We start from the raw sequence: 24,775 nt of genomic DNA on the forward strand, positions 1-24,775 counted from the left end.
TGATTGAGACTTAGCTATTTTAGTTCATAAATATTAGGAGCACTTCCTTAGTGTTTAAGAGTTTTGTTTTAATCAAATATATGTTCAATACATATTTAATAAAATGTGTGCTCTATATTCATAGGTGTGGACTGGACCCTGGGCACCTCACATGAACAGTGTGCATATGAACCAGCTTGGCTGATGAGGATCAGCTTGTTAGCCTGCAGATTCCTTTTCATTCAGAGGAAATCACAAGTGGCCGAAAAAAAATTTATGCTCCCAAATCATTCTACTGATGTGCTTGACTGAAGTGTGTAGGCTTTTTGCAGAAGAACTTACTAACTGACCTATTTTCTGTGAACATTTGTGACTGCCCATTCCCCATCATCATCTGTTTTACCTTAGTTAGCATTTTTCTTATCATTTTTCTTTTTTTCTTTCCCTCTTCCCCTTTGGACATAACTTTCTGTTGAAGCTGTTCTTTGGCTGGTTGGTTTTAGTACTGTAAACTGCTTCTGAGCAAACACGGAAATTTAGCAAAATTATGTAAACTTGATCCTGAAGTTTTAGAATGGCAAATAAATGTACAATTGTTTACATAACAGAAAAGGCTAAGCAGAAAGTAAATTTCAATATGTCAGTATAGAGGCTCTACTTTATGTAGACTTAAATTAATGTGAGATATGTACCTTCATATTCAGAAATCTGGATGTTTCCTTCATACATTAAACTATTAATAAGTACAACTTTTTTGCTTGTGTAATTTAAGTATAAAGTAAAACAATGGGCATTATCAGTGAATGCTTCCCGACATTGGCTTTTAAAATACCCATGCTTCTCTCTTTTGAGTTTGTTTGCAGCAAGGCACATGTAGAATAAGAAATTTATCACTTTTTCATGTCTCTTTATTACCTTGTCACACTTTTAAAACTAATACACACTTCTCTCTTCATTCTTTTTTCTCTCCTCACCCTTACCACTAATACCGGTAAAATTTTCTTGCTGATAGTGAAATAATTCTGTAAAGATTTTTACTCTAATGGCTGCTACAGAGAGATGGAGAATCTTCATCATCACGTGTCGTTTCTTCTAACCATAAAACATACAGTCTTTTTGAGAATTTAAAAAGCCACCACTGGTTCCCAGTCAGCATATATAAGCTCTTAATATACTGTTTATTATTAAACAATTCAATGTACTATTTTATATTGGATAATATTGATTCTTAACATTGGCTTTCTAGTCATCAGGAGTCAACATAAAAATTCCAATTTTCAGTAATTTAGTGGAAGGTGTTTGGATTTTTGGTTTATTTGGTTTTTTTTTCAATTTTAAAGGCTTCGTAATCTCTACACTTGTATATTAAAAGTGAAAGGGATCAACAGCTAACTTGGGGCAAGTAATAAAATACATTTTGCATTTTTCATTAAGACAATTTATGGTAGACAGGAATACACAGGTTACAAAATAAAGTCTCCATTTAACCTGTTTATATAAGACACAGGGCCACACTAAACTACTCAGTGGAATTTATCTATTCAGTTCTCTTGAAACAATAAACAGTAACATATCCAAGAAGAATATGTGTCCTACCGTCTCATGTGGAAAAATAAATTATATGGTTGAAATGTAAAAGAAAGTAAGCATAAAAGTGAAGTAATGTATATATCAATCTGTCTTTTTTTAAAAAAAACTAGACCTAAATTCCTCACTGTTGAAACATAAACATTAACTAAAATTCAGATAGATCACCCACAATTGACAATATTAATATGGTTCCTTGGCTGTTCAAGTAAATGAAATGATTTCTTTACTCTGTTAGCCTGAGTAAAGAGTAAAAAGAGGATTTCTCAAACATATCCAGAAGTTTGTAAACAACACATTTATATCTTTTATTTTAGGAGGTAGTCTTAAAATATATAAATTTGTTTTCCTACCTGTCCTTGATTGATATGACCAAATTTAAAGGAACAGCTAAATGATATCCTACAAATAAATACACTTATGACATAAAATGATTGCACTTTACTAAGAAAGGGGTATAATGCTATTTAAGAGTATTTTATGTATGACTTTTGCCACCATCCTATAATTTTTTGCTTAATTTCTTTGTTTACTAGAGTTTATTTTCTAAGTAAAATAATCTTGCTAGATAACAGATACTAGCCAGTATTTATCAAAACACATGACTTGTGTTGACTCACAAAAGTGAATTTCTTAAGATAGGGTGTCTTACTAAAAAAGAAAAGGAAAAAAAAACCCTGTATATATATTTTTTACTTTACAGGACAGGGGAGTACTGATTGGAATGTTCCTTATTTAGTTTTGGGGATCAGGTTTGTTAAATACAATACCATGGTTTTAGAAGTCTGTAGTAGGAAAATTTTTCAAATACATTTTTTATATTTCAGATGTAATGCAGTGCACTTTTATTTGAACAATAAAACAATCTTTTGAGACCATGCAGGTCTTTTTTCCCCCCCTTTTTGAAAGTATGTGGTATGTATAATTGCAGACTATGTAAGGTCTTTCTTTTCTCTTATTCTTTTAAGAAGCAGCTTAACTCTTGGACATAGCAGTTAGGTTAGTTCACACCTTAAATCCCAAAATAATTAATATCCCAATTATTGTGTAATCTGTTTATACCAACCATTCCATTTTAGAGATACTTTTGTTTACTTGTGCCAAGAGAATCCCCATTTTATGCCTTTTCAACATATACCAATATATTCAAAAAAAGTAATTTTAGTGTTCATGTGAAATATATTTTCCCCTTCTGTTCCCTGTTAGTGTAAAGTTAAATCATTTTATTAGTAATTGAAAATTAATTTCTTTTGGTAATTACTATACTTACCTTACAGTCATTTTTCTTCTCAGGAAAAAGAAGGAGGTAAATAGTTCACTAACTGTTCCTGTCTTGTTTTTCATGAAAGTATTATTCCATTTTTCTTTTGATTCAAATGACCTAATACGCATTTCATTAAAACTATTTTGCACAATAGTGAATATGTTATTCACTTTAGTTTTAAAACAATACACAGTGTTAGATTAAACTGGAAATCTCGCATTACAGAACAGAACATTTAAAGAATGACAAAACTTTCAAATAACAAATTTTTAAATCAGGATTATTTCAAAATGATTAAAATATCAAAGGAAAACCATTATACTGTTTTTCATTGCTAATATGGAGATTCAGTATTCCAGTACTCAATGTATTTTTACTTTAGATAAATGTATCTATTCAGATGTCTTTTAATATTAACGTTTGGGACACTTACATTATACTTTGTAAATTCTGGATGCTCCTGAATCTCTTTAGAAATATATATATCCTATTGATAAATGCTTAAACAAGTCACAACACTCAATTAACTGGTGTTCTTGTGAATCAACTGGTGTTAATTCCAGGTGACTGGAATTTAGGGTGAGAGCACCATTAGTGCTTTAATACTTAATCTACTGTGTTACACACCTTGATTGCAAAAATACCATCACTTACCATTTTGGGTAAGTGAATATAGAGAAAAGTGTGCCACTGTGGCTTAGAAATTCTTAGAAATAAGAATTTCTTTATGTGACACTTGGAATGTAGGACTAATAGATGTGTTACAAGGGGTCTCATATTAGACTTCTACCTTTAAATGAATTCATACTTTTGAAAAGTAAAAGCCAATTTTGCATGCTCAATAGTTAAAAATCAGTGATAAGATAATACGAGAGGATATTTTTTAATGAGAGAAAAAAGCTAATTCTACATTAGGTATCTTTGGTTTTAAAAAGTAATGTATTAAAGAAGTAGGAAAAAAAGAAGAAATTAAATCTGATTCCCAGGGAACACTTTAACAATTCCTTGTGAAAATATCCTTTAAAGTCAAACATTTCAGAAGGCATATATGGGAAATGAGAAATTTAAATGACTGTACATATATACAGTTTATGTATAATAGCCTACATTCATATTTTGACCTCCATTCCTATGTTCAGCACAGCGATGGATAAGAATTTCAGAAACTTTAGAAAGTAAATAAAATATATAGTCTTTGTTTTTAAGGAGTTTAAATAAAATTAAGAAAAAAGTGTGATGTAGTAAGAATAAAAGACAGGAATAGGCTAATAATGTTGAACTTTAAAAATATGTTTAGTATGTCCATTTGCAAAGTACGTGATTTCAGTTGGTTGGTTTGCCCAATATTTGCATGGTCATTTTGTACTGTACTCTGCAACTCAAAAGATACAAGGTATCACAATGTTTGTTACCAGTACATACATATACATGAGTGCTAACACTTCTTTTGCATTGGGCTTTATAATTGACATACTTTTCCTGACATTCTCTACCAAGTAGGCAGCCAGTTCTGATCATCCCCATTATCCAAATTTTAAAATGTATGTTTATGTATATGAAATTAGCAAGTTAAATATTCATAAATTTTATTTACCTCACAATATTCAAACTTAAAAACAATGGAACATTTGTAAATGAGAATGTAATTTGTGACCCCAAAATGTAGCAGAAAGGGTGGACCTACTGGTTGAAGAGGTCCCAGCCCCGACTACTGATACAGCTCAACAGAAGGAAGTCTTAGGAGTTTGAGGAATAGCTTGACAAACTCTTGATTTAAATTATATGAACAGTGAATGCATAAATATGAATTTTTCACTTTAGGATCTTTATCCTTTAATCAACTCCTTTTCTCCTGGATATCAAAAGATCAGATTCCCTAAGCTTATGTGCCACTGTGGAAGGGCCAACTCCTAATGTCATCAGTTCTCGGAGGAGACGAATGCAGCAGCATAGAAGTTGCTTCTTTACTCTCACAATCTTTAGGCCAAGATATTTCCCTCTAAAATTCCTTTCCACTTTAAATCAGTAGTCAGTAGCAACAGGTTGCTTGTTTTAACTTGACAAACGGATAGGGAGATAGACTGATAGGTTTTTACTTTTAAAAAGGAAATTCTATGTATAACATATATTGGGATGTGTGTGTTAACATTCAAAAATTCATGCATGGATTTATCAGCCAATTTGAAGGAAGATGACTTCCAGAATCCAGAGGAAAGGGTATATCTGGTACCCTTGGGTAGCTGCATAATGAAGCAAGAACAGTAGCTTCAGTTTGACATTACCCCAACATTGGTTGGAGCCTTCGTTTTAATCAACGTTTTATTCCTCACAACACAATTTGGCCTCTAGGTGTAGGGGTGACCCTTCTTTTAGGAAACTCCATGTCATTCCCGTGTTTGCTTTTGCCAGGAACAGAAAGCCAAAAATTATAGTCCATGTACATTTAGCCTATTCCTTTTAATCAGAAGACACCTAATGTTGCTGTTCAGGCTCTTGAAAGCTTACATAGGATATGTGTTAAGCTCCAGTAAAGAATTCACCGCGCTGCCAGTGATAATTCCCCTTAACTCAGGAGATGGTACTTCACCCTTAACATAAGGTGTTTTGCTGCTCTTTATGATGAAAGAAAACACTTAAGTTGGGTCTGAAAATGTCTATTAGGACAGATGAGCCAATTCTTTATACCACAGACTAAACTATGCCTAGTGCATAAAGGTTGTTGATTAAAACAATCCAGAAACACACGCCTTTCTCCAAACTGGCATTTCAGCAACATGTTGACTCCTGGGTAGTATAATCTATCTCAATCTCTAGCGGAAGCAATTGGGGCGCACAAAAAGACGTGGGGGACTACCTCCTGATCACATAAGGTTAAAACTTAAACCGTGACCCGATTAGTTTAAGTGAAAAAGAACGGAAAGGCACAACCCGAAGACCAACTTTCCGAGGTGAGCGCTTCCCAGAAAACACCTCCCCCGGCCCCGGGCAGCACGCCCCGCCCCGGGCAGCAAGCCCCGCCCCCGACTCTGCAATTCCGGTCGAGCCTCTGAGGAGCTCCACCGCAGCAGCGCGAAAGTTTCGCGTGTGCGCAGTAGGCTTGCTTAGTGCCGCGTGGGAAAGGCGGGACTTCCCTACCTCCTGCGTCATCTCTACTGCGACGCAAGACGTCACTGGTGTGACTGGGGAAGTCAATTATGGCTGCCGGCGGGCTCCCGCCATCTTTACGCCCGGGGTCGCCGGCGCATGCGCGTAGCGGCCTCGGCGGAGCGGTATGCGCAGCTAGTCCGTGTCGTCCGCGTGCTGGATACAGTCGTGTGCAGAGATGCTGTGCCGACTGAGCGTTAGGTGGCTGCAGCCGCGGCCTGCCCTGCAGCTCCGGGGCTTGGGCCCACCGGCTGCACCGGCCCCCACCGGCGGCCCCAAGCCCTCCGCTCTGCCATTGTGGGCGGTGGCATCAGTCTCTGCAGTTGGCCCGAGTGGCGCGGGTGGCTGGTATGAAGCCCTGGCTACGTCGGCGCCGGTGCAGGGCGCCGAGGACGTGCTGCTCTTTGCGCACACCGCCTCGGGCCTGCCCTGGTGGGGCAGCATTCTCCTCACCACCGTGGCCCTGCGCGGCGCTGTCACGCTTCCCCTGGCCGCCTACCAGCACTACATCCTGGCCAAGGTGAGGGGCGCCGAGCCGCGCGTGGACCCGGTTCGGTGGTGAGGAGTGGTCGACGTCTACCCGGGGCTTAAGGTCGCCAGGTACTCCCGGAGTGCTTGGTGTTAGTCATCAGTACCAGTAAGGCAGTGAGCTACTTTAGAAAAAGGAATTAACACAGGGCAGAAGTAAATGCAATTTTTGGTGGCTCTGTGACTGCCACAGAGCATATTGATTCTTAATAGACTTCTGTTTCCTCAGTTGACATTACTGGGAAATCCAGGAATTGAAACATTAAAGTGCAGAGTGTAGTTCTTATATAGTCCTTATAATAACCCTGTGAAGTAGGTGCTGATACACGTTTTATATATGAGAGAACAGGACTTTAGAGGTTAAATAATTTGTCCAAGATCATACTGATGTACAAGATGGAGTTTGAATTTGGTTGCAACTGAGGAAATCTTAAATTAACATCTTATACGCAGACTTAGGGTTTCTTGACATGACCAGTAAACCACATTTTTAGATGAGCTGAGGGGATAGAGAGTGAAATTATGAATGGTTATGAATAAAGATCTTTTATGTTCTCATAACAAAGTCTACTTTTTCTTTAGCTAGGTGGAAAATTTGCAGCCAGAAATAAAAAACATTGCAAGGCATCTTAACCAAGAAGTTGCAGTTCGTGCAAATCAGTTGGGGTGGTCCAAAAGAGCTGCCAGGTAAGCTAATTCTGTGCATATAAGACCATGAAAATATATATACATATATATAATGTATAAGTGATATTTATTATAGGTTTTGGTATTCTGCAGCTTTAGCAGCAAAGTAGTTCTTTTTTCTCTTTAATATTTTAATAAGTTTATGTGGCATGGTAGTTTTATATACTGGACTGAAAGCAAAAAAAATAAGAGAAACAAGAAGAGAGAGTTCCTTGTCCTTAAGGGACTTCAGGCTACTGAAAAAGACAGACACGTAATCAAATAATGACTGAACTAAGTACTGTACAAAAGATTATGTACAAGAGTTGGGTCATCACGGAAAGTCAGGAAAGGCTTCACAGGATGATACTGTGACAGTTGTTGGGATTTTAGTCAACAAATGATACAGGTTATTTACAAACTTGACCTTTTGACAACATATAGCAGGTAGTAGCCCAAAGGAATGGGGAGGTAGAAAGTATGAATGCCATGGTAAAAGCAGCTGGATAGGCAAGGTGTTGTCATTCTGCTGTGGTTACCCTGTGTAGTTGTCTGCCTGGGCTCTTAGAAAGCCCTTGCCCAAGGGTGCTTGACCATGGCACAGTTCTATGCCTGCAGTCATCCACTAGGAACTTCTAAGTCCACCTCCTTCTATCAGCCTAGCTAGTTCTGCTTAGTCAGTGTCCCAAATTCTGATCCTTACTAGACTGTGACAAAGTGTTCACCAGTTCACAGCAATGAGAAGAATAAGGGTTTTTTAGTATGAATATGTAATATATATATATAGCTTTCCATATATTTTCATCTATATAGGTGTAAATTGGCCAACTATCTTCAGTATGAAATTGTGTTCCTCTTTATATAGAGTTAAAAAGACCTGACATTTAAAAAAAATCATTTTTACAGCTTAATGTCTTTACTTGCTAAAATAGAAAGTTGGTAAACCTATAGTTTTGAAGTTTTACTGATCAGGGAAATCCGAGGACTACAGCTCTAGACCAGAAGAACAGATTAGTAGCTGCTCACCTGGGTTGTAAATGCAGCCTAGACAAGACTGTGGCACCTTGCTTATGCAGCACCGGCAGGATGATTGTCCAGACACATCCTTAAACAGATGAGTGGCTTTCTAGGAAGACATATCTGAGGTTTCCTGCATTTTCAATGGAACTGGGTTTTGAAGCGTGAAAGGGAGGTTGTCAGGTGAACAGCCAGGAAACTGGGCAGTCCACACAGATGATATAATAACTTCCAAAGGCATGCTGATGTGGAAGTCTGATTTGTTGGATGACCCCAGTCATTCGAGGGACCAGAATATACAGGTGTCTAAAGAAGAGTAACAGGAAATAAAGTTGGAAAAGTAGGCAGAGGCTGAATTACAAAGAGCCTGCAGTGTCTCCGTATACTGTCTTAGTTCAGTACATTATAATTTGATTAAATTCAACAAACCTATTGAAAACCAGCCTTGTACAAAACATGCTATGAGAGATTTAAAGAAGACCCAATACTATAGTCTAGAAAGTGGGACTTAGGAACAGAAATAACTAATACGGTTAATAGAGAAACAGAGTAAGAAAGTCTTTATGAAAGAGTTGATTGAAGAGTGAAGACCATTTTGACGGGCCAAGAGCATACACAGTACAGAACCACATTGCAAGGTATGTTCGGGGATCAAGTGATTGGCTGGAGTGGAGAGATACGAGTAAAATGTGCTTTCACCTCTAGTATTTGTGATTTAAATTGTGGTCATACCATGTTAGTAGTGAAATTTCCCTCCTCAAAGCCTAGTTTGCCAGAGATCACCAGAAGCAAAGACTGTAGTCTGACAGTGTCAGATTTATCAAATTGTTAATGTAATTTGCGTACATTGCAAAAGAACTTTGAGTAAAAGGCTTTATTTGCCTTTTGTTTAGGCAGCCCCGTGGTATAGCTTACGACAACCAAAAATCCTGCATAAATCCTTTAGCCAGTAACCACAGCACGGGTGTGTTTGTGCTGTGGGCATGAAGCACTGCTAGTAGTCAAATGACATTTTCTCTTTTCCCTTTTTCCCTCTTCCCTCAAACTAGGCTCACTTATCTAAAGACTATGCGGAGGCTTGTTTCAGAGCTGTATGTTCGGGATAACTGCCACCCTTTCAAAGCCACTGTGTTGGTCTGGATTCAGCTTCCAATGTGGATATTCATGTCTGTTGCTCTCCGGAATTTTAGCACAGGGGCAACACATTCAGAAGGTAGTTATTATTGAAGTCTGTTTCCCCCGAATACGTTTTCTAACATTGTCTTTGTACTCTTAAAAAAAAGAAAAAACCAAGCAAAAAATAAAAAACATCCATACTTCTCATAACTAGAATACACTTTTATCATCTCCCTTACAAGGGTATATAGAATTTAGAATATTAAGTGTAAAGCAAACTAGCTGTGTTAAGAAAACAAATCAATCTAGGAAGGACGTCACTAGTACTGCTTCTAGGAGGTCATGATAAAATTAGTGTTATAATTCCATAATACGTTTTCCTGGCCAAGAATTTTTTCTATTTATAAATTTAAGAAGCCAGAAAAGCTTTCACAGTTATAAGTGTAAACATTAATTAAGAAAGGTTATAAACTAAAGGGCTTGTTTTTTACTTTCATTTAAAGGCATTTCTAACCAGAAAGTAATCTAAATAGACTTGAAAGAAAGTCTAATTTTTAAAATTTTTAAAATTTAAGTCTGAAAAGATTACTGCTACGTATCTTTATTGTCTCTACATCTGTTTACTACAGAAAGCTTCTTGCCTCTTTCTCAGTACAGGAAGAACTAACTTATGTTGTGGAATGAAAATAACCTAAATAAAAAGTGCAGATCTTTAGTGTGAGGAACACCTTATTGGAATTACTTCCCTCTGCTATTTTAGAAATTCTTTTGTTTTACTTATAAAAATGTTTCAGCAGGTTTTTCTGTTCAGGAGCAGTTAGCTACTGGTGGGGTCCTATGGTTTCCTGACCTCACTGCCCTGGATTCCACTTGGATTCTGCCTGTCTCCATTGGTGTCATCAATTTATTAATAGTGGAGGTCAGTGGTTTTAAATGAGATTTGCTTGCCATTTAAATCATTGGGGTTTTTGTTGTTGCTGTTCTGACCTCAAATGTAAACGTATTTGAGTTGGTGGTGATAGCTCTGAGCTAAAATTGGGACTCCTTAGTTTTGGTCGCTGATCAGCTGTTGATAAATTGTCTTAAGCCAGTTCCTTAACATCTCTGGGGGGTCAGAATGCTCATAATTAAAATAAGAGAGCTGAATTAGAACATTTCCAAAATGTCTTTTAGCTTTAAAATTATATGATTCTAATACATACAGTTTTGTGATTTGCTTTTTGGTAAAGACAGCAGTTAAGATGCCTAATGAATCAGGTTTTCTTCCCACAATATATTGATGTTTTGTATATATGTTTAATATGTCAATTTGTAGGTGGTCTGTACCTGACTGCCATTTTTTAGTTACACAACCTTAGAAAAGTCATAGAACTTCTTTATAAGATGGAGTGGAGAAACATACATATAAAATATGACCCGTATTCCTTAAAGAACTGTTCTCAGACTCTGAGTAGAACATAGACTCTTTGAGCTAGAAGAAACCTTAGAAAAGACTTAACTCAGTTGAGATTTCACAGACCTCATATCCACTGCTCTCTGTTTGGGAAATCTAATACACCCCTTATTTTTTCAGACGAGAAAAGTGAGGATGATACTCTGAGGTCTTGGGTGAAGTTTACCTGAGGAAAGACTCTATGTGTAGTCTAAGTGTGTTAGCCTAAGAGCATCTAGCACAGTTCTGTTAACGTGGTTGGTAATTAGTGAATATTTCTTAGAAAGAAAGAATCGATAACACAGGGTCACAGTGAATAGTGTCAGTCCTCTAGTCTTTTCTTTCATTCTATCTAACGACCCAGCATGCATAAGTTTAATAAAAGCCTGTTCTTACTTAACATTCACCATGTGCCAGGCACTATTGTAAGCAATTTACATGAATTAACTCATTTACTTCTTAAAATAATCCTGTGATGTCAGTGCTACTATTACCCCCATTTTAAGGTGCAGAAGGTAAGGCACAGAAAGGTTGAGTAACTTGTGCAAAGTCACATAACCACTGAATGCAGGGCTGCCTTGTGAATCTAGGTAGTTTGAGTGTAGAATCTGTGCTCGTAATCATTAAGTTATGCTGCCTCTTAAATAAGTAATTCATAAACCATAATTGCCTTTCCTAGCCTTGGTTCTTTTCCGTACTCCACGTAGCCAGATCACAAACCTTTGAGATACCTGTTAAGTTCCTTCTTTATGCCAGGTCCTGTGTTTAGGTGCTAAAAAACAAGGACAGGGATTCATACATAATACCTATCTTGAAGGGACTTCAGTTTTACACACAATCTTTAAAAAACATTGACTTGTAAAAATTGTGCTGTGATACTCTTTAGTATAGATGAATCTCTTTATTGCTGTTATTTAAAGTTCCATTTAAGAATTTTACATAAATTTATCAGTTTTATTTTTAATTTTTATTGCTTTTCTTAAAGTATAGGTAGAGGCCAGTCAAAAATCAGTTTGTATTTTAAAGCTTGTTTCATTTAATGTGCATTTCAATAATCAGCATGTGTTATATATTCTACCCCTTCAGATTTTTGCTCTGCAAAAAATTGGAATGTCTCGTTTCCAGACATACATTACGTACTTTGTTCGTGCAGTATCAGTGTTGATGATTCCAATTGCAGCGACAGTACCTTCAGTGAGTAAGCACCAGTATTGCGCGAAGCATGTGCTAAATATAAATCTTCTGTTTCTAGCTTAGACTGGCTGGGATTCTGCCTCTTCTATTGAGCTTCCTCTGACTACTCGATCCCTTACTGGTTTCTAGGTTTCTGTAGTAACGAATCTACTGTCTCTATCACCAAGTGACATCTGAATATTTCTTGGGGGATTGGTTAATCTTCCTTTACGTGAATGTGTCTTAACCCTCCTATTAAACCAAACTCCATTTTCCTCTTTTTTTTTTCTTTTTTTTTTAATCTTGCAAAGTACGTGACACAGTACTATGAACGTAGTATTTGCTGTTTGATTAACTGATATATTGAATTCTTTCTGTCTTCATAGACTAGTCCAAGGAATTTTAGCACTGAAAAAAGAAACAAAACTTTGTGCTAGGTTTGTATGGGTTCATATGTAATATTGTTTAATCTCATAACAGTTTTATGAGATATGTATACTTGTCCCTATTTATATGTAATTAAACTTTTATAGAAATAGAAAAAGAAATGTTATATTTGTAGTTATTTCATATTTTTAGCCTTTTGCTTCCATGGATACTTTAGTGCTAAGATGGGTAAAGCTATGTCAGGTATAGAGCTGTCTTAGCTCAGAGCCAACACATAGACCATAAAGTAGTAGTCATTTGTTGCTGGTAGTTAGAGTTATATAATTTATATAAAAGTACTTTATAGGACTTGTCTTAGGAATCTGAAATAGTATGTTTCATCATAAAAAATGTGAATTAAATGTTTGGTTTTTTTAAGACACATTTATTCAGCATCATGATCAGACTATTACATTTAGCAATCAATAGCATGGGTGCAAAAAAAAAAAAAGTCACAGTGAAAACCTTTGTTGGACGGCTTTACACTTTCCACAGAACAGAAACTGAAATACCCTGTTATACACTTAAGTCACAAATACAGTCCTCGAGTTTTTTTGCCCATACACATGAGTATTGTCTAAAACATGTCTTCTTTGTAGCATCTAGGCCCTGCTACCACTGTGCTTGGCTGAGTTCACAAATCTGTTGTACCCTGTAGCTTCCCTGTCACTTCTCTGCCTCTCCTCTCCTGCTAAGCTTTGTTTCCTGGCAGGAATTAAAACCTTCTGCCACTGCCATAGCTCCTGCTGCTGCTGGAACCACCATAGCCACCTTGGTTTTATCGTTTGACGAAGTACTGGCCTCCACCACCATAGAGGCGAGAACTTTTGCCTCCACAGTTTCCTCCTTTCATCAGTCCAGAATTTGAAGATTGACTGTTGTAAATGCCAGAATCATTGTAGCTTCTGCCACCTCTGAAATTGCTTCTGTCATTACCAAATCCATTATAGCCATCCCCACTGCCACCATAGCCACCACCACCATGGCTGCCACCAAAGGCATCTCGACCACTGAAGTTTCCTCCACCACCAGAGTTGTCATTCCCACCAAAACCACTGCCACGACCACCACCAAAGTTTCCAGAACCACTTCGATCTCTTTGGCTGGATGAAGCACTAGCCTTCTCTTGCTGAGATAGGGCTTTCCGTACTTCACAGCTGTGGCCGTTCACAGTGTGGTATTTCTGAATGACAATCTTGTCTATGGAGTCATGGTCACCAAAGGTTATGAAAAGCAAAGTCTCTCTTTGCCGCTGCCTTGGTTAGTCATGATTTCAATCACTTCAGTTTTCCCGTACTGTTCAGAATAATCTCTTTGGTGATGTTCTTCAGTGTCTTCTTTAATGCCACCAACAAAAATCTTTTTCACAGTGAAGTGGGCACCAGGTCTTTGAGAATCTTCTCTTGAGACAGCCCTCTTTGGTTCCCCAACTCTCCCATCCACCTTGTGTGGCCTTGCCTTCATGGCCGCATCCACCTCCTCCACAGTGGCATACGTGACAACCCCGAAGCCTCTGGAGCACTTGGTGTTTGGATCCCTCGTTACCACACAATCTGGGAGCGTTCCCCGTTGCTGAAAATGGCTCCCCAGACTCTCATCGGCTGTTTCAAAGCTCAAACCTCCGATGAAGAGCTTCTGCAGGTGTTTGGGCTCTTTGGGAGACTCCGACTTAGACATGACGGCAGTAGATGGGGGAGACTTCAACGACGCTTACTTGGCGGTGTCCATGGGCTCAATGAAATGTTAAATGTTTTGAAGCTGTCACTTAGACATAGTACCATCATTAATCCTGTGTAAAATAAATAAGTTTCCTTGTTTCTAAAATAGACACCATAATGTCTGTGAGAATTAAGGAAATGACAAGTGTCTGTTATAGTACTTTTCATGTAATAATAATATTGTTGTAAAATACTCTGTAAAAACAGAACAATACAAATTCACTGCATTTCTAAGGAGAAATAATACCAGTTATAACTGAGGAAACCCCCAGATCAAGTAAAATAGGAGCAGTAAAGTTTTAGTGAGAGGTTGGATTCAAAGTGAGTAATAGAGATCTGAAAAACAGGGTCTTTTTTTTTTTTTTATTTAAAGCTTTTTTTTTTAACTTATTTATTTTATCTTATTTATTTTTGTCTGTGTTGGGTCTTTGTTGCTGTGGGCAGGCTTTCTCTAGTTGCAGCAAGCGGGGGCTACTCTTGGTTGCGGTGCGCAGACTTCTCATTGTGATTGCGGTGGCTTCTCTTGTTGCAGAGCACGGGCTCTAGGCGCGCAGGCTTCAGTAGTTGTGGCTTGCAGGCTCTGGAGCGCAGGCTCAGTAGTTGTGGCACACGGGCTTAGTAGCTCCGCAGCATGTGGAATCTTCCCAGACCAGGGCTCGAACCCGGGTCCCCTGCATTGGCAGGTAGATTCTTAACCACTGCGCCACCAGGGAAGCCCTGAAAAACAGTGTCTTAAGTACCCAAAAATTCATTCCCTCAAATACAGGAAATTCTGAATTAGGTATTTCAATGTAGAGCTGATGTAGCGTCCCTGTGAAGACTTGAGAAAGGCAGCCTGCTTCTCTCTCAGTGCTGCATCGTCCACAGCCTGTAATGGACTTGAAGGCCGCAGGATAGTCACGATGGCCACTGGAGCTTGTTGTCTTGCGAGAATAGTAAAAAGGTTCCTCAAGCGCAGTCAGCCCCTTTCAGGACCCTTGCCGGGCGCCCCACCAAACACTGTGCTTCCATCTTAAATATGTGGCTGTGCCTAACTGCAGAAGAGGTTGGGAAGGATAGTCTTCTTTTTCTTCTTTGTAGATGGCAGTATACCCTGCTGAAAATTAGTATTTTTTTTACTAAGGAAGAAGAATGATACTTAGTAGGCAGTTTTTAGCCTGATGTAGTTGAGGCTCAGGATACTGTTCGCTTCGTGGATAAGTTTGACGATGATGGTAGTTAATATTTATTCAACATTAACATTGTACCAGGCCCTTTTAAAAATCATTTACATATATTAGTACAAATATTTCTCCCAACAATGCACTGAAGTAGGAGCTATTATAACCTCCACTTTACTGCTGAGGAAACTGAGGCACAGAGAGGATAAGTAACTCATGAAGGTTACTCATCTTTTAAGTGGCAGAGTCTAACCCACATCCAGGCCGTTTGGCTGTTACTCTTAACTACTGTGTTAACCTGCCTTTAAGGATGTATTGCTTACTGCCCTTAAAAACTTGCTCTGGAACAAATGCAGGTGCTTAATATGGGCCATATACTGTGCTTACCACTCTACCTGAATTTTCTCATTTATTCCTCACAGCATCTCTTTGAGGTGGGCACAGTTCTGTCTCCATTTTATAGAAGAGAAAACTGAAACAAGAAAAATAACGTACCCAAAGTTAAATAAATAGATTTCAAACTCAGGCAGTTTGACTCCGGGACCTGGATTCAACCGCCACATGGTCTTGCCTCTGGGGACTGATTACCTTCTGATGCCAAAGAAAGGCTTGGGAAAGATGTATGTATGTATGGGAATGTTTTGAGTGGCCACAGAACTTAGTCTTTGACCTAAATAAGTCAATCTGAATGGTAGTAAAAAAGAAAGTTGAAGATAATGCTGAGACCCTTTGTCCCAGGAAAAGGCAAAGATAATGCAGTCCTGACTACACTTAGAAACTGGTTAGTGGGAAAAATTTGCAAGATAGGTGACTGTATATAGGTCTAGGGGGGCTAAGTTTGCCATGATAAATGGCCGTCCCCCCAGTAGCATACCTTCAGTGTAGCAGCCTGTCAAGACTCTTGGTGGGGAAAAGTATGCTTAACTGCCAGAGACGGAGGTGAGATCTCTCTTGGACCTCTGCTTGGGAGCTGTTCTCTGTCATCCACTTTCTGTCATGAATACCTCTCCTTTTTGTTTCTTTTCGCTTTTGAGTCTTCCTGTCAACTTTCTTACCTGTCTATTAGATCTGTCACAGGTATCTAATAGCTACTGAAGGTCTTGGTCAGTCCTGGTGTACTTATATTTACAGAGATTGTAATTTTTTTTTTATTGCCTACCTATTTCTAGACACTGGTGTCCTTGGAGAATGGAGAGATGCTAACTTTCACGTCCTTTCTTCTCTTTACAGTCGCTTGTTCTCTACTGGTTATGCTCCAGCCTCATGGGCCTTGCACAGAACTTGCTGCTGCGTTCTCCTAGATTTCGCCAACTTTGTCGAATACCGTTGACCAAGTCAGATTCAGACACTCCTTATAAAGACCTCTTTGCTGCCTTTTACGCCAAGTTCATTTCAAGAAAATGACATACTTTCTAGTAATTTTGCAACAATTACAAGTTTCACTGTTAATGTATTTAGAAGATTTAGAAATTCAGATATGGTTTAATTTGCTTTTTAAAATCATGAGCTCTGTGAAGTACTGTGGATTAAGATATAATCCAGATATATTTGACAGTACTTAAAATCTTTTAAGTGCTAAAAATTTAGTATGTTCAATTATATAAAAGTGGGATCAAAGTGTCGGGCCCTGTTTATAAAATTACAACTTGCGAAAGGTGCTAGAACTTTGGAGAACAGGACTAGAGAAGTTTTATAAAATAAAAGAATCCAATGAAGTGATTCTTAAAATTTTGGGGGTGTGGAGGATCATAGACCCGTTTCATCATTTAATAAAGCCATGGTTTTCTCTTCAGAAAAGTCCTGAAACTCACAACATGGAGGCCTTTATTGACCCCCCTTCTGGTAATTCCTGGTTAATAAGTATTATTCTAATGGAACATACATTGATGATGAGTTAATGTGTGATTTTAAAATGAAAAGGACTTGAGATACATGCAGTGGAGTAGTCTACACACGGAAGAAAGTACCTAATAGGGTAGGTAGTGTTGCTTCTCAACCTTGCTCTGAAAGGATACAAAGGGTGTACATTTCCTTTCTCTATAATTTAAGAAGTTTGGAATACAGAGCATAGAACTATGTACTGCTAGAGCCCAAAGTAGAAAATCTTAAGCTAATCATATAGAATATGAAGGAACCCAATATCTCTGTTAATCCTTTAAGAAAGTGAAAAACTGGTACTAGGGTCAAGGTTATGCTAATTGGGAGACTCCTTTAGACCTGTACACCTTGGTATGATAATACATAACATTAAATTGGTCTGAGGATCTTATATATTACAAAATTCATAATTCCATAGCTTGGAAAAAAGGATCAAAGTAAATTTTAAAAGCTCAAAAGATCAGGATAGTATTTAGCAAGTTTTAAAAATAATGACTGAATACATGAAGATACATTAGTTACACTATTACTAGAAATTAAATAGTAGGTGAAGAATCATCTTATTCAGCCAGAGAGCATGCATATGAACGTTGTGTATTCAGTCATTAGAGAATGTAGGTAGATCACATAATTGTGAAATAAGCTTGTGCAGAATTCTGGAGACAGAGCTGTTTGAGTCTTTCCTGTCATCTCAAAGTACAGTAGACCCTTCTGTCTCCTAGCCCCAAAGCCACAACCATTAAGAGCTTCAAACTGTCAGCAGCTAGAATCCCAACAAACAGCTGAACCAGACTTCATTAGATAAGGACTAACATAGCCACAGAGAGGGAATGATTGTGTGGCTCTTGAACATATTGATTGTAGTCATTTGTGGAATACAGTTTCAAAGTAAAAAAGACTATTAGAAAACTTTGAACTTTATTTGGTAATTGTATTGCTCTTGTTAATATTGCATTGCTGTTTTGGAACTCTTATTGTCAGGTAAAATATCTAATGATGTTTACTGGTATATTTGTTTTCTGTGGATGCTGTTAACAAAATCTTTATGCTGCTTATGCACCAAGAGGAAGATGCTATTGAATGTATTTGATATTATAAGATATATGTCTTTCAAATTTTTCTTTTAAGGGATAGATTTAGGGATTGCCCCTGAGGTCCTACAAAAGAAGGTCCTCCACACAGTTCTCCACCCGTATACTCAGAAAGCCTAGGCTTCATTATCTGTTTCACCTAAGACCTTCCACAATCTCAGTTAAGAACTGATGAAATAAAATTCATGTTTGATGGCAAGACGAGAAAAGTTTAAACATAAATTTTTTCTTTGTCCCTTTGGGCCTCCTGCCTCCCCTTTAGCAGGTATTGTGCCTCTGCATTAACCAGAGCTCTTTAGGAGATAACATTCCTTAATCTCATTAAGGGGCACTGACTCTTAGGAGATAACCTTCCTTCTTGTAAGGGACCATGATGACTCATGACCCACTATTTGCTTTGTACCTGTAGGTCTGGATCGTGTAAACTGTTAATAATACGTCATTTGACATAAAACTAAACCCTTTGTCTCAAAAACGTACATAACTGTGCTTTGACCCCTAATTGGCAGAACAGTCCCCGGAGCTTTCTGAAAGTCTATCTCTCAGATTATAACCCTCAAATTGGCTTGAAAATTTTCCATATTTTTCTTAAACGGTTGATGAATTTTTCTGTTGACAGGACTGTACATAAAAGCACTTTGATCCTGGTTGATTCCTGTCCATAGCAACCACAAGGCCTGGCAATTACCACAAAAAAAGAAAAACATTACCAGCTGAGGAATGGCAGCAAAAGAGATTAAACCAAGAAAGCACTTTTACACAGAAGCCTTGCCTAGTTCCTAGAGCAGTAACTTTTGTTTTGCTGTAACTTGAACATGAGAGAGCTCCGACACAACCGTCCCAAAGGAATATGTAACAAGAGAACCCTGTTCCCTTGTATTCTCACTGACTACCTTCTTGACTGCCCAGTTTTTATGTAAGTTTTGCAAGATAGTCTTACCTTTAATTGCCTTGGCCTATACTGCTGATTTTCTTCTGTAAAATGAGGACTTCTGGGTGTTTGAGAACAAAAACCTTGATGGAAAGACCTTAAAATCAAAATAAATGCTTTAAGAAAGCAGCCCGGCTTCCCTGGTGGCGCAGGGGTTAAGAATCCGCCTGCCAGTGCAGGGGACACGGGTTCGAGCCCTGGTCCGGGAGGATCCCACATGCTGTGGAGCAACTAAGCCTGTGTGCCATAACTACTGAGCCTGCGCTCTAGAGCCCGTGAGCCACAACTATTGAGCCTGTGTGCTGCAACTACTGAAGCCCGCGTGTCTAGAGCCCGTGCTCCACAACAAGAGAAGCCACTGCAATGAGAAGCCTGCGCACCGCCACGAACAGTAGCCCCCGCTTGACGCAACTAGAGAAAGCCCGTGTGCAGCAACGAAGATCCAGTGCAGCCAAAAATAAATATAAATAAATAATTTTAAAAAAAGCAGCCACTGTTACTGAGTTATTCTGTCTAAGGCAACAAAAAAGAAATTTCTATCCTTGAAAGTCCCTGCTAGACTCCAGGGGGCCAAGAATTTCTTGAAAAAGAAGCCTCTAGGGAAAATGCCCCATTTCTATCTTTCCTATTTTGAGAAAATTTTACGGTCATGCTCCTCTTCCTTTGTATCCCTGATATGGCAGTTATATTTGTTTTTCCTTAGTTGAGAAGGCAGCATTGTATTTAATTTAGCTTTGGTTTTTGTCTTCTGGCTAAATTGTAGCTCTCCGGGGAAACTTAAAACTGGAATATGAAATATACCTAACTATATCCCTTTCATTGCAGCTGCATTTCTGCATGTTCCAACGGTAGTACAATTGATAATTTGAGGAATTTCTTCTAATTAACCTCAAACTTCCTGGCTTTTCTGTGAGTGATGGATGCTTCTGAGGGTAAGGAGTATTAAAAATATGAATTCTGTATCTGAGAGAATTAACAGCTTCTTATTCCATGTTATTCAAAACGTGTCCCATGTGTTGCTATAGGTAGGAAACTCTTTTTGTGGTTTCATTATAGAAGCTTCAGTTGTGCTTATATGAGTTTTCAAATACAGATGTTCCATTTTGGGATGCAAGTGAAAACCAGAAATTCCCATTTAAAATTACAGTCACAACCAAGTAGAGATTTTAAAATGAAATATCTTCTTCCTTATCTTTAACTCTCACCTATCTACATCATAATGTGTTACTTTACTTTAAAATACAGTCGGTCCTCATTATTCACAGTTTCATGTTCGTGAATTCACCTACTCACTAAAATTTATTTGTAAAATGCTCGTGATGTTTTTGCTGTTACTAGCAGACATGTGGCTGCACGCTCAGAGCAGCAAAAAATGAGACCAGTGCACACATTCCCAGCAGCAGTCAAACCAAGTGACACTGCGTTTTGTTCCAACTCTCATGCTGTAAACATGTGTCCTTCTTGTGGTCTATTTAGTGCCGTGTTTTTCTCATTTTTACACTTTTGTTGATGATTTCTCTGTTTCAGCTGGCCCCCAAGCACTGAGTACAAGGAGACTGTGATGCCCTCACAGAGAAAATGTGTGTTAGGTGAGCCTCTTCCCAGTGTGAGTTACGGTGCTACTGGCCGTGAGTTCAGTGTTAATGAATCAACAGTATATATTACATAAGGTGTCTTTAAACAGAAACACACAGAGGACGTGATTATGTCTTGATCGGATGAAATTGGTTGTTGTGACCAAAGGCTTGAAGGAACCTAACTCTGAATTTCCTCTAAGAGTGATGGGAGGCTTTATAGAACAAAACTGCCGTGAATAATGAGAATTGAATGTATTTCAGCCTTTGCCACACAGTTTTATAGTCATATGATGGTTTAAATCAGGCATCCTGAAATTGAGGACCCATGGGCCACAAATCTAGCTCACTGCCCTTTTTTGTACAGCCTGAAAGCCGAGAGTAGTTTTTACATTCTTAAATGATTGAAAAAAAATGAAAAGATAGTATTTCGTGACACATAAAAATTATATGAAGTTCACATTTCAGTGTTTTACTGGAGCACAGCCATGTTTGTTTATGTATTGTCTGCGGATTTCATGCTTCAACTGCAGAGCTGAGTGGTTGTGACAGAGGTTTTATGTCACAGTACTTCATACTCTGCTCAGCACACAGATCTTAGTGATACAGTTATAACTCCACAGCATTTCATGTGTACTGCCCTACTGCGACACTTTATTTTTTATTACCAGTTCATATCCAGTCAAAATAAGAACAGTGGATTTCAAATGTCATACTTCTAAAGCACAGTAGAGTATGGATTATTTTGTTATTGAATTAGATGGCAAAACATTGTGTTTATTATGCAATGACACTATCGCTGCACTGAAAGAACACGATGTATGTTGACATTACCAGACATCATGATATTCCCAACTTGCAGGAAAGCGATGGTCAGAAAAAGTAGAAAATTTAAAGTGGAATATCTCATCACAGCAGAATGGATTTGAAAAAAAAACTCACAACTAATGGAAAATTCTGTTTCCTCTATACACTACCCACAGAACCCTTTTGGTCACCAAATGTGTGTGTGTGTTCTCCATACCAAGCAGTTCTCCAGTTCTTTGCAGGCATCAACTGAGTGTCCTACAATTTAGTTCAGTTCTGATACTACCTGGAGTTTTTACCTGAAAACTGGGTTTGCCTCTTGGTGGGTGTCCAGCCAAGACACACAAACAAGCCAAAGATCAGGAGAAGAAAGGATTTATTACTTGCAGCAAGTAAGGAGGACATGGGGGATTTTCCAAAAGGAATGTCTCCCCGAACTGCAAAATTGGGGAAGTTTTAAGCTTAAGGATATGTGCACATTCACGAAGGGGCTAGAGCAGAGGAGAATTCAGCACAGAATTGGGGCAAAGGTCGACAGTCCAAGCTCCCAAGGGTCGGAAAAGGTTAACATCATTATTCCTTAGGTTCTGACCTATCTGAGGTCTCAGTGTGTTGTTACCATCCTACACCTGGGTGGAGGTCTTAGTGCCTTCAGAACTCAAAGATGATGTATCAGATTGTTATGTATATCCCTTGAGGAGGAACTAGGACGCTTTTATCTCTGAACTGTTGTTTCTTGACTGCATTTCCTTCGTTCCTGCATCCCCTTATGATCATTGATTACAGAGACCTGTTCAAGGGCAAGCATCGTAGGCAGGCTTAGATCACAAAATGGCTTAGGGCAAAAATGGCTTCTCTTACATCAAGGAAGCCATGCCTAGTTCACCCCCTACCTTATCTGCTTACAGAGTCAGTACAGATTGCACAGTCCCACAAGACTGCCCTCCCAACACCGCCCCCCCAGACACCAATCTGAAGTATTACCTACAACCTCCGCCCGACTTGGTTGCGAATCTGGGGTTCCCATAACCCGTTCCTTGGGTTTGATAATTTGCTAGAACAGCTCACAAAACTTAGGAAAGCATTTAACTGACTATTATCCATTTATTGTAAAGGATGCAACTCAGGAACAGCTAAATGGAAGGATTGCCTGGGTCAATGTATAGGGCTGGGTACACAGAGCTCGCATACTCTGCAGGTTTCATTATGTAGGCACGAGTGATTACATCATTGGTCATTGGTGATTGGATTCTGTCTCCAGCCCCTTTCCCCACCTGGGAGGTCAAGGGATGGGGCTGAAAGTTTCCATTTCAACCCTCTGATCTTGTGGTTGGTTCCTCTGGCATTCAGCCTCCATCCTTTGGTTTTCCAGGAGGGGGTTTCCAAAAATTACCTCATTACTATAAACTCAGCTGTGTTTGAAAGGGCCTTGTTATGAATAACAAAACTCACAGCTCCTTTAGGAGCTGTTTGAGGCGCACAAAAGACGAATAGCATAACAGAAGGTCCTTCTATTGCTCTTTTCACCTAGGAAATTACAAGTGTTCTAGGAGCTCTGTGCCAGGAGGAATCATGAATGAAGACCAAATACATATTTCTTATTATATTACAGTATCACAGGGTTTTATTTGATGAAATTAGTGGCTTTTTAATCACCACAATGGATATTTGAAATGGATTCTCATTGGTCAAATTAGTTGTATGAAGGCATTTGGATTGGTTGAGATAGTTTAGCAACATGCCTACATTTGAATGAATAGGGGATAAGAATCTGATGAGGTCTATACCTGCAACCTCAGTGATGGTCCTAAGGCTTAATCTGTGTGAGCAGTTCTGATTCCTTCCGAGGATAACAGAACCCTGCCTGTAGTAAGTCTTCATGCCAGATGTGATGAGATCACCTAAAGGACAGGGGCTGGGATTTCTTTGAGCTCAGAGCACAGAGCTGAACTTTTTGTGTCTACTTGCTAATCAGATATTTTTGTTTAATAAATGTATATGTGGTAGAGTTTAGTCTGAGACTTGCTTTCATTTTAACTTGCTAGTGAAATTGGAGAGTGGGATGGGGGAACAACTAACATTCGCCCCTATCAAACTCTTGAAAGAGTATCATTATCTGCCAAAAAGAACCTAACAATTTGGTATCTAGCCAGATTGACTTATTTGTTACTTTTATAACCCACTATTCCCAAACTAGCTGCTATGGTGAAAGAGAAAAAAAAAAAATATATATATATATATGTATATATATATATATATATATGTATATATATATATATATGTATATATATATATATATACATATATATATATATATATATACATATATATATATACCCACACACACATATACACATATGCCTTCAAAAAGGCTTTGGAAAGACATGATGTCATCAAGATGTTCTGTGAATTGAAGTGATATTTTTAAGAACATTTTAAGAATCTTTCTAATGGTGGTAAAAGAAAATTAAAGTGGCTGCCCCAAAGGGATTGGTCCCTGGAACCAGATTTCAGCGCTGGCCTGCTCTTATGAGTTAGGACACATTCAGAAGTAACCCCACCAGGCCTTAGTATGTTTCTCTGAGTGGACACCAACCCCTGCAAAAGGGCACAGCTAGAGTGAATTATTTGGGAAAACATGTGGTTGCCTAAATCCATGATGCCTGATCACTGGTTCTTTCTGTCATCTATTGACTCTGGAGCTCTCCTTCTCATTCTGATCTAGGTTTCCCTTCTCTTAACTAAGCTTGCCACTGTATCCCTACTCTCCCAAACCTCTCCACTCTGCTCCTCTTATCTTCATGGTAAACAAAACTCCCCACAACTTCCACATCCTTTTCAGCTTTCTTTCCTCACTCCCCTTGTAACTCAGGATGGTAGAAGGTAAGGGACCTCCAATTTTTACTCATAGATTACTATCCCCTTACTCTTATGTAAAAATAACTTTCTCTTGATATACATGCCAACTGGATCTACCACTGCCTACCCTCTTTTTTTTCTGACATCTACTGGCTGCCTGGTCACCCCTCTTATTTACTGGCTTCCTCTCTATCTTCAATCCTGCCATCACACTGGGTGACTTCGATAGCTAAACAGATGTCCCATCAGACAGCTTTGCCACTCAGTCGTTTCACCTGTTATGTTTGCTAGGTTTGTAATTTCCTTTCCACCCTTCAGGAGTAAGTTTTTTTACCAGGTGACAAGTCATTACCATTGCAGGCCATAGATGATTGGGTCAGGGTTGTTCAGGTAGCTCAAGCTGGACCGATTAAATCTCTCTTGGA

At 38.5% G+C, this 24,775-nt stretch overlaps 2 protein-coding genes across 23 annotated transcripts in view; both read left to right on the plus strand.

Moving 5' to 3' along the window:
- ANKRD17 (ankyrin repeat domain 17) overlaps nucleotides 1-24,775 on the plus strand; it is a 250,560-nt gene that overhangs the window by 162,488 nt on the left and 63,297 nt on the right. For 17 of the 18 annotated variants that reach the window (XM_082390034.1, XM_082390051.1, XM_082390049.1 and 14 more), the window contains one exon: nucleotides 125-1,563. The exons of the other annotated variant lie outside the window; for it this stretch is intronic. In XM_082390034.1, the coding sequence (XP_082246160.1) occupies nucleotides 125-184 (60 nt within the window). In that variant the 3' untranslated portion in view covers nucleotides 185-1,563. Of the gene's footprint in view, nucleotides 1-124; nucleotides 1,564-24,775 lie in introns of those variants that run through there. 18 annotated transcript variants of the gene reach the window in all.
- On the plus strand, nucleotides 5,999-23,499 carry COX18 (cytochrome c oxidase assembly factor COX18; the record flags this gene model as incomplete). 5 transcript variants are annotated; one of them, XR_014244014.1, is made up of 7 exons in its annotated part: nucleotides 6,009-6,494; nucleotides 7,089-7,189; nucleotides 9,235-9,398; nucleotides 10,096-10,220; nucleotides 11,820-11,927; nucleotides 16,441-20,042; nucleotides 20,638-23,499. XR_014244014.1 is itself a non-coding variant. In XM_082390272.1 (6 exons), the coding sequence occupies exons 1-6, from the start codon at nucleotides 6,153-6,155 to the stop codon at nucleotides 12,341-12,343; spliced, it is 891 nt and encodes a 296-aa protein (XP_082246398.1). In that variant the 5' UTR covers nucleotides 6,005-6,152. The 5 variants fall into 5 exon arrangements, 4 of the variants coding, with proteins under 4 accessions (XP_082246400.1, XP_082246398.1, XP_082246399.1 ...); XM_082390272.1 differs by lacking the exons at nucleotides 16,441-20,042; nucleotides 20,638-23,499 and adding an exon at nucleotides 12,293-13,065 and having other exon boundaries at nucleotides 6,005-6,494; XM_082390273.1 differs by lacking the exons at nucleotides 16,441-20,042; nucleotides 20,638-23,499 and adding an exon at nucleotides 13,073-13,225 and having other exon boundaries at nucleotides 6,006-6,494.

Source organism: Balaenoptera borealis, assembly GCF_965194805.1.
Source record: "Balaenoptera borealis genome assembly, chromosome: 4".
Lineage (NCBI taxonomy): Eukaryota > Metazoa > Chordata > Mammalia > Artiodactyla > Balaenopteridae > Balaenoptera > Balaenoptera borealis.